The sequence below is a fragment of the Argopecten irradians genome, chromosome 13 (genome assembly GCF_041381155.1).
Source record: "Argopecten irradians isolate NY chromosome 13, Ai_NY, whole genome shotgun sequence".
NCBI lineage: Eukaryota > Metazoa > Mollusca > Bivalvia > Pectinida > Pectinidae > Argopecten > Argopecten irradians.
The window spans coordinates 3609116-3623884 of NC_091146.1; the positions used below are offsets into that span (position 1 = coordinate 3609116).

A 14769-nucleotide genomic window follows, 5' to 3' on the forward strand; every position below is an offset into this window, starting at 1 on the left:
CAAAACGTTGGTGGAAGCGCCGAGGCCCCACAAGGTACTGAAGGTGTGCAAGTCAAGTCAAGTTAATTCATGTCCCGTCAAACTTACCTTTTCCAACAAAACTAGAAATGAAGGGTAATTTATCTGTGAACTGGAAGAAATTTCAGCGAGTATGGGACAACTATGAAGTTGCCACAGGACTCATAAACAAATCAAAGAAGCTAAGAAATGTACAATTATTGACATGTAGGTCACTCATCTGCCATGTATCCTTCACACTTAACTTAGAGATCTCCCACAGTGGATGTGTATCCAGCTTAGTATGTATGCTAGCAAAACTTTCTTAAGCAGCCAAAGATTCTCTCCATTTCTCTTTCCTCGCGATATTGTACTATCCGTTTTATGAAATGTTTCCATCGTCCCTTTGAGGAAATATCGTCGTCAGGGTTGTTTAATCCAAAGAAAATCTCGATATTGTAATTTTTCATGATATTGTGCACGTCCGGTATAAATCCCAAGAAATTGATGTTGTTTGCCGTATATGTTTTCAGTCTGACATCAAATAATTCCTTCCATAGAAAGACGTCATCAACCCCTGGTAAAATCTTATTCCAGAAGAAGAGTTTGTACTTTTGAATTCCTGCATTTATCTCTCTAGGGCCTAATGATGATACAGTTACAGCTTTCGGAGAGCGGGTGTCGAATCCTTGTATCTCTGCGCGCGGCTTGACACTGAAATATTTCCATATCGTTTAATGTGGTGTTAGAAAAATTACTCCACAGTTCACATCCGAAAAAGAGAGATTGTAATATCACCTGTTTCCATATTGAAACACTTGAGATAGGGTTCATTCCATTTTTGTGAGCTCCTGTTGAAATAAAGAAGTTCAATTTCCTCCTATTCTTGACAGTCGACTCCTGCATAGCGAGGTCGCTTTTGATGTTTTCGTTGAAAGTAATGCCCGCGTATATTTTCTATCTTTCTATAGGAAGTTGTTCTTCACAAAGTAATACTTTACATATTCCCAAATCGACTCTTCTTCTCTCTGTACGAAATAATACTGCTGCACTTTAGTAGAATTGTAGTTGAGCCACCATTTCCGTGAGTAGTTGTATACGATATCGTGGAGTCGTTGCAGTGTGGTATTGCTTCCAGATATCACACTAGTATCGTCCGCTAGAAGTATACATGGAATATGTATATTTTCTACAAATATTCGATTTTGAGAGACGTCCAATTCATGCGCGCTAAGCTGTCAATCATGACTGGAAACATCCAGGCAGATATGATGCGGCCTTGACCGACGCCTTGTTTGACGTAGTTGGTTTCCGATATTTTCCCGCCATATAGTACCATAGCTTTCATATTTTGAAATGAGTTATACAGAAGTCTCCGTGTTTTCGAGTTGACTCCGAACTGGTAGAGCTTGGTGACGTCACAACCAATACCTGACCACAGGGGCAGATAACTCTGTGATATGTTAATACAGAATTACTGAATATATGTAATATGGACACATGAGTGGACACGATTCCGGAAATAAACATCAAGGAATATCATACTCCTGCGCATTCCGCAATTGACAAGGGCATGTTAGCGATTAATTATGTTTTGGCCTGTATGAAGAAACGCAGGCGGTTCCCAAAAGTTCCTGATCTGAGATTGTATCGGGCCGGAGATGATACAATATTTCCGTTGCTGCCCGTACACCCGCCTGAACTCCACCTGACATGTATGCACTCCAATCTATAGCGCTCTCAGTCCCGGCAAAGTGCAACCTGAAGTGGAATGACCATCAGTGCTTATAATCATATTTAGACTATTTTATAAAATTTACACAAAATACACTGTTGTGTACGATTCTATTGGTTTTTCATGGAATTGTTTTTTCCAAATCAATATGCAGCTTCAATGTTTCTATTGTGATGTCATCATAACGTCGGATCTGTACACCATTCTCGGATTTTTTTTATCTAAACATTGATGTTACCATTTTTTAACGGCATAGGGATATGAAAGAAGTTTAAAAATAGTTACACCAATGCTTTTAATTAATTCTTCAGGGTACTTGACAACATAAAGTACGTATAAACGTACGATTCTTTTGATTTTCCAATATATTATTTTTTTCTAAATCAATACGCAGCGTCGACCTCTCTATTGTGACGTCATGATTACGTCGGATTTTCGCGCCATTCTGGGATTTTGTCTTCATAGTATATGAAGAAAAAAGAATATGCCAATCGGAGAGTTGGGTTAACTATGAAAACAAATAAAAAATAATTATAGGAGTATTGCTATCACAAAGCCAGATTTAGTTTAAACACAAAGAAAGAGATAATTATTGTTCTATGCAAACCTTAACACTAATCAAATAAATAACTAAATTAGTTTAAACATTGACACTGTGAAAAGTATTATATATGCTCTACAGGGGCGTAGGAAGCGGGAGGAAGATGGGCAATCGTCATGTCCTTTTGGACCCCCCCCCCCCCCCCCCCATTTTCGCCGAATGAAATGTTCTAAAAATGCACAGTTAAAAGGAAAAAAAAGAATTTTTCCGCCGCGCGGCACGTTTCCTAAAAGATTCAAGCACGTAATGTTCAGATCTTTACAAATTAAAATGATACACAAACGAAGTAGACTAGAAATATCTATCAAGGGATTATATTATTTCAAAAAATTACTCTTAAAGATGCTCCATCGCTGGCAAATGGTATTTTTCACTATCAAAAACAGGAGTAGACGATTTAGTATTTTTCTTCAGTTACAAAAGTTACTTACTTTACACCATTACCACCATTGAAAAGTTTGAGCTTCTAATTTTACTTCAAGTTAAAAATATGAAAAATGATTAATTGCATCCCGAAAAAAATCTGTGGCACTATATTCTATATGAAATGAAGTACTGATTGCGCATGCACCAAGGGCGAAATAAATTATATCATTTTATTTTTGTGTTAATCAGGTATATATATACACGATTAAACACCAATCATTGTTCAAATGATGAATATCATTTATGCTCTGTCGGCGGTGGAGCATCTTTAGAAGATTAATTTGTTTATATGACTTAGCAAGACTGAATTCATTATTATTTTGAGTTACACAACAATGTGTCGATGGTGTGAAACCGGTATTTTCAGTCGAGCAGGGTTGCAAAATGGTATGACGACATTCACAATTATCATTTCGAAATGCAGGTAACTTTAAATCGAAAAATTACCATGTTAAGAAAAGAACGCTTTAAAATTATCAAACTCATCTCAGCCATTCTAAACCGTAATATTTTTCCCGGGGCAGACCCCCCGCCCCCAAACACTCGCATATTCATCAAATACATCGTAAAATTATCTCAGCCATCATAATCGTATTTTATTCCCGGGGGAGTCCCGGACCTCTAATCACAAAAAATTCGCTCACAAAACTATCAATATACATCGTAAAACTCATCTCAGTCATTCTAAATAGTAATATTTTTCCCATGGGTTACAACCGGACCCAAAGAAATCATTAAACTAGAGATACTACGGCGCTCGTAAGGTAATTTTCGTATTCATTAATTTCATGTTAGCAACGCCACTTTCAATACATATGTATAAAGCTTGTATGTAATGATATCGGAAATAGGTATCTCTCCTGTGAGTGCGGGGCGCGGGGTAGCGGGCAGGGGGGGTTACAAAATATTGAGGACCTTTGCCCCCCATTACGTTTCATCTTCCTACACCACTGCTCTATGTTATACATGTTTGTTGGCAATAAGAAATGCGTATCGAAATGTCTAAAATGGACATACAACTGTAGCATGCAATCAATGAGGAGGGCCTTGCGTGTATGATACAAATTTATGACTTATCCCGTATTTCGCCCCCCCCCCCCTGTTTTTAAATCAATAAAAATGTACTTACCTCCCTTGCGGTTGCCGCAGACCGGAAGCGTAGTACTTCATACCTCCTGTAGCAACTCCTGCTATAGCCCCATCTATGAAGGGTTCATTACTCCAGTCTTGTTCAATGTAATCGAGACAATTTTCAGCTTCCGGTCCGAAAATATCTGTCAGTGACCTCAGTACCGCACCCTTTCTTACTTCCGCCTTAAATTAGCAATCAAAGGGAAGTAAATCAATGATGCTGATAATACAGAGACAGTACTGTAAATGTACATATTGTAACGGTAATGATATTTTCGCGCTTTTTGTGTCTTAAATTTTGCGCTAGGATTGCACTAACAGTGTATTCTCTATGTTAGTCACTCGTGCCATCTAAATTTCTACATACCAGTCAAATTTAACAAAATACCATCAATGATAGCTTCTTCGCCATAGAAAAGCATTACAGAGGCTCCGTAACCAAAACTTTTTCGGTGACTTCGGTATACTGTTATTCCTTTCGCGGATTTTATTATCCAGGTAAATCCGCGATAGTTTATCTCCGCGTATTAACATTAATCACATGTTATAATGATTGAAATGGAAAGGAATCGCCATTCACTTTTTCAATACGTGGATTTCAATCATCGCGAACCTGTTGTGAAATGATAATGACAAAGGATAGCCGCGATACATAGTTGGTTAACAGTATTTCCAATGGCGATTTGTAAATGATCTCGCGCTAGTAAAATAAGAGCCTGGTTAGCTTACCGATATTTTAAAATTAATAGTTACGACTTTAACAGATGAGCTAGAACAACAAACCACTACTCTGTGTGTCTTAATCAATTTAAACGTTACATCGTTCAATTCACAAAAACTACAAAATAAGTTGTTGTTTTTTTCGCAAATTCTAGTTAAACAAAAAGGTATAATGGCGTACTCACATCCTGTTTGCTCCATTGTATGGCCTGGTCTGCTGCCACAAACATGACTAAAGCTGGATTACCCGAGGGAGTTGATGCGTCCATCACACCTGAGAGCGGACCTACGTCACATCCGGCTACGTCAGTTGGTCCTCCATACGTCAGAGCTTCTCCTGACTGACCATGTGACCTCCAAAACGCCTAAGTATAAGAAATGATTGATTGATACACAATCCGGTTAATTTATTTTCAGTTTTAACGTAATGCTTGGAACACTGACAGATCACCATGCAGAAGTGCTTATTTATTGATCCAGTGCATTCAGAGTGATCGTCACTGCATCTCCAGACTGACAATGTGACCTGTTGTGTATATGGTTTTATGGGAGTAGCTAGTTTACACACTGTACGGTCTAAGGGAGATAATCATAACCCTTACTGTATATGGGTTATTCCCCTTTGCTGAATCTCTACGTTTTGGGAGAATAAAAAGAGCTTTTGAACAAGAAAGACGTGTTATCGTTTATCTGGCGAAGATGTAGCAAGTTTCCCCAATACAGTATTTACCAACCTCTCAATCACACAACAGACCTCCAAATTGCCTAGTAGATTGGAGAAAAGATTCTAAAACTTCGAGTGTTTGGTTCTACAACATGGACATTTCTATTTCAAAAATACGCTTAATGGCCTTGCTGCCTGAGTTGTTTATTGTTCGATATTGATAGTTGTACATCAACATGGTGTGGATGCCGGGTGTGCTCTAGGCTATAGCTTCTGGCCCCGCCGTCTTTAAATTGTTGCGAATGAGCGTTCAGTGTATTGGGAGTGGTATGACTGGCTTGCCTGTATAATGTGAATGTGTAGAGTGTACTTGTTTGGTGTATCTGACAACATGTTAAAATGATATACCACTATATAAAACACAGATTTCAAGTTTTAGACCGAGACACAACACACACATACTGTCGACTATAATAGCACTTCACAAATGCAACACACCACATGCACAATAAATCGTCCTAAAAAGTTTAATCGGCCAAATTACCTGTCAATGTATTGTAGTTGAGCAACACAGGGAAACCAAACACTATACAAAATAAGGAATGCTTAAGTAACAAACACAATGAATACCTCCTGATACGTGATGATCACTTTCGTGGTATTTCCTTTCATTATCCACCTTTCGATCTCCAGTCGTTCCCTTGACAACGGCGGATTAAATGATATTTTACCTAAAAAGAGTAAATGAGCATGTAATTATTCAGTCTTTGCGTATTAGAGAGTTAGCTCCCTTGTAGGTAGGTATCTATTGTTACGGCATTATTTTGTGAGCGCATTTCACGTCATTTTTTCCGAAAAGTATGACGTTGCGCTCGCAAACATAAGACGTCACAATCAATACCTACCCGCAATCGCAGATAACTCTGTAATATGCAAATACAGAATAGCTTTACAGATAATCATACTCAATTTGCATTATCCTCAAAATGTATTTTGCTTTTGTAATGTCCATATAAACCTCTTTTCCGTCCTTGCATATTATAAGATTTATCTCCCTTGCGTGTATGTATTGATTGTGACATCATTACCTTGTGTGCACAGATTACGATGTGTTCTCGGAAAAAAATTGACGTTACAATCAGTACCTACACAACGGCAAATGACTCTGAAATATGCAAATACGGAATTTACATTCACAGAAACAAATATATCGAATGATTCAAAGCAACCATATGTTTATTTTGAGTTATTTCCAACCCATAATAAGTACAAAATAATTCATAAGCAATTCCGTATATTAATGGATTTATTATTATTTCATACAATAGAAAATGCAGAGAATAAAAAATTAACGGTTTTTTTAAATCTTAATATTATAATGGCGTAATTTAAAACAAAATATTAAACTTTATGAAATACATACTAAGAATATGATGTGACAGAATACTTTTGATATGTTACTGGATATCACTTACTTGTTGCTGTCGGTGGCATAGCTAAAATGGCCCTCTCACAACAAACGGTCACCCCATTCACACACTTGATCCTAATACCTTTCTCATCCTGTATAAGAATAGACTTACTAAAATCAGTTCGCATTTGAAAATGGAAACTGTAAACCGCAATATAAGGATTATAGAATCCCAAACAAGAAAAAAAAAATCATTCGGCTCAAAGTTCATGTTTAGCCCATTAGAGATATTCTCGATATTCCAGTGATTACAATCACTATATACAATAACCATCGTTATATTCATTGAGGAAATGTACCAAATCAAAACTGAAGGCAGTTCATGAGGGGGACATTTGACAATCACAGACCCGCAGAGACTTCCTTTGAAGGTTACAGATACAGTGACGCTTAACTTCAATGTCCCACAGTCAACCACAGTGTACATTATTTTATTCTGTTGATTACATCATAAGAGCAAACTTCCTGTTCATCTATGTTCGCACAAAGATACTTCAGTTTTACTATGAACTATTCCAGGGGTGGATAGAAAATTATGGCTAGTAACCTTTAGAGTATGGAAGTCGAGAAGACATACAGAATATTACGTCATTTATGATTGAGTGAGTTTTATCATAATTGTATGATTGATCCCAGAATGTGAGAAAAACGCCCATTTATCAACATTACGGATATATTTACATTCCTTACATACCTGAGTTACGTCCTCGATATTACCGGTATATTTACATTCCTTACATACATGTGTTACGTCCTCGACATTACGGATATATTTACATTCCTTACATACCTGTGTTACGTCCTCGACATTACGGATATATTTACATTCCTTACATACCTGTGTTACGTCCTCGACATTACGGATATATTTACATTCCTTACATACCTGTGTTACGTCCTCGACATTACGGATATATTTACATTCCTTACATACCTGTGTTACGTCCTCGACATTACGGATATATTTACATTCCTTACATACCTGTGTTACGTCCTCGACATTACGGATATATTTACATTCCTTACATACCTGTGTTACGTCCTCGACATTACGGATATATTTACATTCCTTACATACCTGTTACGTCCTTACGATATATTTACATTCCTTACTACCTGTGTTACGTCCTCGACATTACAGATATATTTACATTCCTTACATACCTGTGTTACGTCCTCGACATTACGGATATATTTACATTCCTTACATACCTGTGTTACGTCCTCGACATTACGGAATATATTTTACATTCCTTACATACCTGTGTTACGTCCTCGACATACGGATATATTTACATTCCTTACATACCTGTGTTACGTCCTCGACATTACGGATATATTTACATTCCTTACATACCTGTGTTACGTCCTCGACATTACGGATATATTTACATTCCTTACATACCTGTGTTACGTCCTCGACAATACAGATATATTTTACATTCCTTACATACCTGTGTTACGTCCTCGACAATTACAGATATATTTACATTCCTTACATACCTGTGTTACCCTCGACTTACGACTAGATATATTTACATTCCTTACATACCTGTGTTACGTCCTCGACATTACGGATATATTTACATTCCTTACATACCTGTGTTACGTCCTCGACATTACGGATATATTTACATTCCTTACATACCTGTGTTACGTCCTCGACATTACAGATATATTTACATTCCTTACATACCTGTGTACGTCCTCGACAATACAGATATATTTATACGTCCTCGACAATACAGATATATTTACATTCCTTACATACCTGTGTTACATCCTCGACAGGATGGTCCAGCAGCACATTTTCTATTCCGACTTTGTTAGCCATAATTTGTGAGATTTGCTGAGTTCCGCCCTTGAATACAAAATGCAGACTCACTTACACATATTTAACTGCAAAACAGTAGACTCACTTACACATGTTAAACTCTACAACAAAGCTGATAAGTATTTTCATTGATGCAGAAGAAACTATACACATGTTTGTCTCTTGTGGACATTTCAGGGATGTAGTTGAAATCATACAGCATCCAGAAATATGATAGAAAGTGGACAGCTGTATAGGAAATTATGAAGACAATGATGAAGCGTGTAATGGATATATATCTATTTATCATAGCTCATTTAAATATTAAATAGGAGATTTTATAAACATTGCAAAGCAAATTGTCTGCTGATACATCATAAAAATGAGGAAATTTATAATGTAAAATAATACCATAAAGACTAGGTTACTAGTATAGCTGCAAACTGAATCACTTTATCTAAACATAAAAGAAAAGCGGTATTAGTGAAACAGCTAAAGCAAATACAACAGTAGAGTATAACTTATGCTATAATAAGGACATTACGCTCCCAGTAAATCAGGTGTAAATTATATGTGAACCATATATACAATGAATTGTGGTTGTTTGTAAATAATGAGAAAATAAAATAACTATATTTAATTTACCTTGACCTTTAACCCCTGTGCGTCGCTCTCATTCATCCCGAACACAGCTTCTACGCCTCCCGCGGACCCCACCCCACTGAGGAAGAACAGAGCGGACATCTGTGAAGGCTCCAGGCCTATTGCCGTACGTATCGCTACTTCCATAAACTTGAAGGCACCTGCAAAATGAATGGAATATGCGTAATAGGAGAGGGAAAAAAGTAGTGTCAGACGGGAATTCGAACCCGAACGTGCGAACAGTAGTCAGATGCTCTACCGATTGAGGTTACCAGCTGGTTACAGATAATCGAACAAGTCCAATTTCCGCTAATGTGTAAATGGTGTATGGTCTACATTAAGGGATTTAGCGTTGTTGAACATTATGGAACGAATATGATGGGACAGCCATGTTCTTCTTATCCTAGCCACTTTCAATCGATATACGTTCAAGGCACAAATGGACAAGAACGTTTCCATAACAAGTTTTCCATGTCATTTAATGATGCGATTTACAGTTCACGTGTTCTATCGTGCGTGTATGTCATTTAATGATGCTATTTACAGTTCAAGTGTTCTATCGTGCGTGTATGTCATTTAATGATGCTATTTACAGTTCACGTGTTCTATCGTGCGTGTATGTCATTTAATGATGCTATTTACAGTTCACGTGTTCTATCGTGCGTGTATGTCATTTAATGATGCTATTTACAGTTCAAGTGTTCTATCGTGCGTGTATGTCATTTAATGATGCTATTTACAGTTCACGTGTTCTATCGTGCGTGTATGTCATTTAATGATGCTATTTACAGTTCAAGTGTTCTATCGTGCGTGTATGTCATTTAATGATGCTATTTACATTTCAAGTGTTCTATCGTGCGTGTATGTCATTTAATGATGCTATTTACAGTTCACGTGTTCTATCGTGCGTGTATGTCATTTAATGATGCTATTTACAGTTCACGTGTTCTATCGTGCGTGTATGTCATTTAATGATGCTATTTACAGTTCAAGTGTTCTATCGTGCGTGTATGTCATTTAATGATGCTATTTACAGTTCAAGTGTTCTATCGTGCGTGTAGATTTATCTTGCGCAAGACAATTATCACACACAAATAAATAAGTTCATAATAATGTTTACCGTCCGTCCATAACGACTCCTTGAATAATGTGTGCACACTTTTAGAGTCCAACTCCTTGGCTTTCTTGGACCTGTACGGATCATTGGAGTCGATTTCTTTACCGAGTTTGTTCAGCTGAAAATAGCGGATAAACATATCGGTTCTTTTTTTGCATCACAATACATATATGACAACTGTACTGTGTCAGCTTATTCCGTCTTCGCATGAAAAGGGCCGAAAAATATTACATTACGCTCATAAACACATGACGTCACAATCAATATATCACAATGACAGATAGCTCCGTAATATACAAATACATAATTAATGTGATGTGAACTGTGAATGTATGTATTTCATGCGAGATGAACTAAATTTCGTTAACAGATTTTACTTACTGTATTTTAACATTCAAGACTTGTCATCCTCCTCAAAGGGACAATATCGCTATATATTAGTATGTGGCATTACTTGAAGATGCTCCACCGCCGACGAATGGTTTTTTTCACTATCAAAAACAGGAGCAGACGATTTAGTATTTTTCTTCAGTTACAAACGTTACTTACTTAACACCATTACCACCGTTGAAAAGTTTGAGCTTCTATTTTTACTTCAAGATAAAAATATCAAAAATAATTTATTATATCCCGAGAAAATTACCTGGCACTAGGTCATATATGAAATGAAGTACTGATTGCGCATGCACCAATAGCAAAATAAATTATTTTATATCGTTATTGTGTGTTAATTAGACATAAATATGCACAATTAAACACCAATTATTGTTAAAATGATGAGAATCGTTTATGCTCTGTCGGCGGTGGAGCATTTTTTAATTTTGTATTTGTTTTGATATTTATAAATGTTTGTCTAAACATTATACGGACTCATTGTATATGCTTATATGATATTCATGGTTACTTTCTTTCGTTGTTATTCTTTGTTATAGTCAGTGCAATTTTGTATTGAACGAATTTCATTGTTTTTTATTACACACATATATATACAACGACCATTTCATATTTTACAGTAACCAATTGGATAACTAGTTTGGTTTTTTATTGAAAAAGATGATTGAAATAAACGATTTAGCTTGTACTATATGCTGTATCACTGTTGGATGAATACCAAACGGATAATTATATCTGTCGTTGATTATTGTAAAAGTGAAAGAACATTTATTATAGCTGACATGTAATCAATTAAACGAATTTCAAACACCAGCGAAACATTCAGAAATGCCGTTGCATTCATAAGAATAGTAGTTTGAAGATTTTTCTCTCATACCTGCTGATGCTATACTGGTTTATCCCATGTGATACACGCATTTCGTATACAACTGTATTACACTACTTTCCATGCTATATAATCTCGTGACGCCACCGCGTCAACAAAATTCCTATTTTGAATTGTAACGTTATGTTCGGAAATATACTGTGTTTACTTTAAATAGTGCAAACAACTGGATTTGCAATTTACAGATATGAAGATTTGACTTAGACTTCGAGGTTTATTTCAATTCTCAAAATGGTGAAAATTGTAAAATTGTGATTAAACGTAGAGGCATGAAAGAAAAAATACTGTTTCCCATGTGGATATTAAAGATAAGGATTAACAGTATATTTCCCTACGTTGAGTTAGGGCAGAGAAATCTCTTCTTCCCGAGGAGGAGTTTCACAGTTAGACTGTCGTTCACGAATTTCCTCCGAGGGTAGAGATTTCTCTGTTCTATTCTTTAGGTAGGGATGATTCCTTTTTATGCCCCTGTAATTCAAAAAAATGTTTCAAACTACAAACATTCTACCCGATTTCAAAGAAGCGAAGACAAATATTTATTTACTAACCCTTTCAAATGGGAGAATTTATATTTTAACATTTAACGCTTTAAAAGTTCACATAAAACGCGTTAAATGTTAACGCTTTAAATGTGAAATTTCAACGCGTAAAATGTGAAGTATTAACGCGTTAAATGTGAAGTATTAACGCGTTTAATGTAGTTTAAACACCACGAATTTAAAAAGTACATTGGCCATTGTCCTGATTAGGTGGTACTATATCCATCGTTATAATTGGTCCTCTTTACCTTTGAGTTAAGAGACGAAAGATCCGCCAAAGCAAAAACTGACAGTGGCGGGACATCAGTACGGGAACTCTTCACCTTTGCACTCTCAACCTGCGTGAACTTTCTCCCGGAGTGGTATTGTGGGTAAGTTTCTAATCCAAGTTCCTTTATCAAATTCATGATGTCTTTCTGTGATCTATATATAGACCAAATTACTTATGATGTTGAAATTGTATAAACAAATGCCAGAGGTACCTCTATTGGGTTATTCGGTCTACTCCTTATCAGTTACATATAGCATCATGACTTTTTGCAGATAGCAATTCAGGAAAAATAATGTTATAATATGATACAAAATGTAAATGGAAGGAAATTTTCGGGTAGAAGAAAAATGCTTGTTTTGATGCTTTCAAAATTACGTTAAACATCTTACAGACCATTATACATGTTTATGTTATAGCTTAATACTTAGGAAAAACATCCTGCTTTGCAGAGAAAATATGCATGTAAATGAATGTCCCTCTGCCGTCCAAAAGACAAAGAGGCAGTTTCTATTTTTCTCTCTATTTTCGGATTACGTATAGACCTACGTAGAGACCCATTGTCCGCCCAGATCCCAGTAGTCTGTTCCGTTTTTACTCTTGAGGGGAACGGTGAGGGTTCGTCCTCCAACTCGATCTGTGGATAGAGTAAAATTTAAATAATTTGATATTTAGGTTACTAGTATACATATTCACAACATTTTTATGTAAATGTATTTTATCTTAACACACCAAGTTTGACTGCTATAGTTTATTAAAACGACTGAAAATATGGAAGGGTGTTAAATAGTGCGACTTTAAAACTTGTTAATATTTCAATGATAATGTAAAACTGAAATTGACTACCCTAAACAGCCGATCGTAAAAAGAAGAATGCTACACGAGAGAACGGAAGCACATTAATAGAAACTTCTAAAGCATTTGCTATGGAATGTCCACAATTACTTCAAAATATGCTTACTGTGTTGCAAATTGTTATTTCAATAATTCAATCTTTTTAAAATGTTCAGAATTTGGATATTTTATTCGAATATTTGCTATTTCCATTAACCTTTCAAGTTCATATAACGTCAAATTTCCCCCGATGGGCCCCTAATTATAAGGCTGACCTAGTTCTAAGCTATTAATGGTATTCTTCACCCGCTGCCATACGGCACTTCAGTATCATTGAACAATAGGGCGTGCCATCTGACCTATATAAAATATTATGAATTATTTGCAATTTCAAGTGTATTGAATGAATGAATTATAATGCATATAAACCCAAACTGAATAAAACCAACCCCATACCGTAATTTCCCTTTCGCTTTACGCTATCTCCCTACCTTTTGCTTCCAATACACATACTCGAAGTGATGGATCCTTTTTGTGGAGATGATAGGCCGCTGTTAACCCAGAAATACCTCCTCCAACAATCACTACATCCACTTGTTTCTCCATCTGGTAAATGCACGAAGAAATGTCAAGGAAAACTGCAATGCGATGTATAGGGTAGGGCTATTATAAACAAAATGCTACCGTTGGATGTTAAAAAGCAACTTCACACTCGGGGCCACATTAAGGGACCTAGAGATTTAATATTTAAAGTATTAAAAACTGAAATTCTACTCACGTTTTCTTGCTGTATTTCTTATTGTCAGGTCCCTCGATTTACAGTGTGTCTCTTCTACTTCGTTGATTTATGCTTGTAAGCTTCCAATTACACATACATAACCTAATTGATGTATACAAAATTACACATATACGTCACGCTTGAGAGCAGGAGTCGACAAAGAGCTAGACTATGCCGGTACACGTATTTATAGAAGATGCGTTAATAACCGTCGTAACGATATAACATCAGCGGTGCGTTACCGTTCGTCAGGGTAAGTCTAGATATCACATTTCCTTCAAATCTACTATATTCGTAAGGACTCAATGGCAATAAAACAACGATAGATAGCTGATGGTTCTAATAAAAGAAAACCAAACATTTTGAAGGTGTCCTCGTTTTATTCAGAATACTCCATAGCCCCTTAATATAAATTTTCCTTAAAATCTTACATTATTTAGATTTCAGACAACCAGAGACCTAGCTCCATATCGTTACTATAGCAACCAATATGTTACTATTGCAACTAATATTTTCGAAAATGTCACCATTATATTCAGCACTATAGATTATTACTATACGAAAATGTCACCATTGTATTCAGCACTATAGATTATTACTATACGAAAATGTCACCATTGTATTCAGCACTATAGATTATTACTATACGAAAATGTCACCATTGTATTCAGCACTATAGATTATTACTATACGAAAATGTCACCATTGTATTCAGCACTATAGATTATTACTATACGAAAATGTCACCATTGTA

At 36.1% G+C, this 14769-nt stretch overlaps 1 protein-coding gene across 1 annotated transcript; it reads right to left on the reverse strand.

Annotated features, from left to right (window-relative positions):
* Window positions 1–1230: 1230 nt before the first annotated feature.
* LOC138306305 (probable flavin-containing monoamine oxidase A) lies at window positions 1231–14164 on the reverse strand. The gene is made up of 12 exons (XM_069246734.1): window positions 14016–14164; window positions 13729–13843; window positions 12953–13040; window positions 12384–12558; window positions 10321–10435; window positions 9204–9361; window positions 8517–8606; window positions 6750–6837; window positions 5905–6005; window positions 4796–4975; window positions 3889–4073; window positions 1231–1758 (listed from the first exon to the last, which is right to left on the reverse strand). Exons 2-12 carry the CDS (start codon window positions 13841–13843, stop codon window positions 1581–1583), a joined length of 1473 nt encoding a protein of 490 aa, XP_069102835.1. The 5' UTR covers window positions 14016–14164; the 3' UTR covers window positions 1231–1580.
* Between the last annotated feature and the right edge of the window lie 605 nt (window positions 14165–14769).

What these genes read in the sequence shown, in the direction of transcription:
- LOC138306305 (XM_069246734.1), bottom strand. Translation starts at nt 13,843, where the DNA reads ATGGAGAAACAAGTGGATGTAGTGATTGTTGGAGGAGGTATTTCTGGG. An exon ending in CACAGGGGTTAAAGGTCAAG is followed by an intron (nt 8,607 to 9,203) that starts GTAAATTAAATA and finishes TTTGTATTCAAG; the next exon opens with GGCGGAACTCAGCAAATCTC. An exon ending in TATGCCACCGACAGCAACAA is followed by an intron (nt 6,006 to 6,749) that starts GTAAGTGATATC and finishes TACTCTTTTTAG; the next exon opens with GTAAAATATCATTTAATCCG.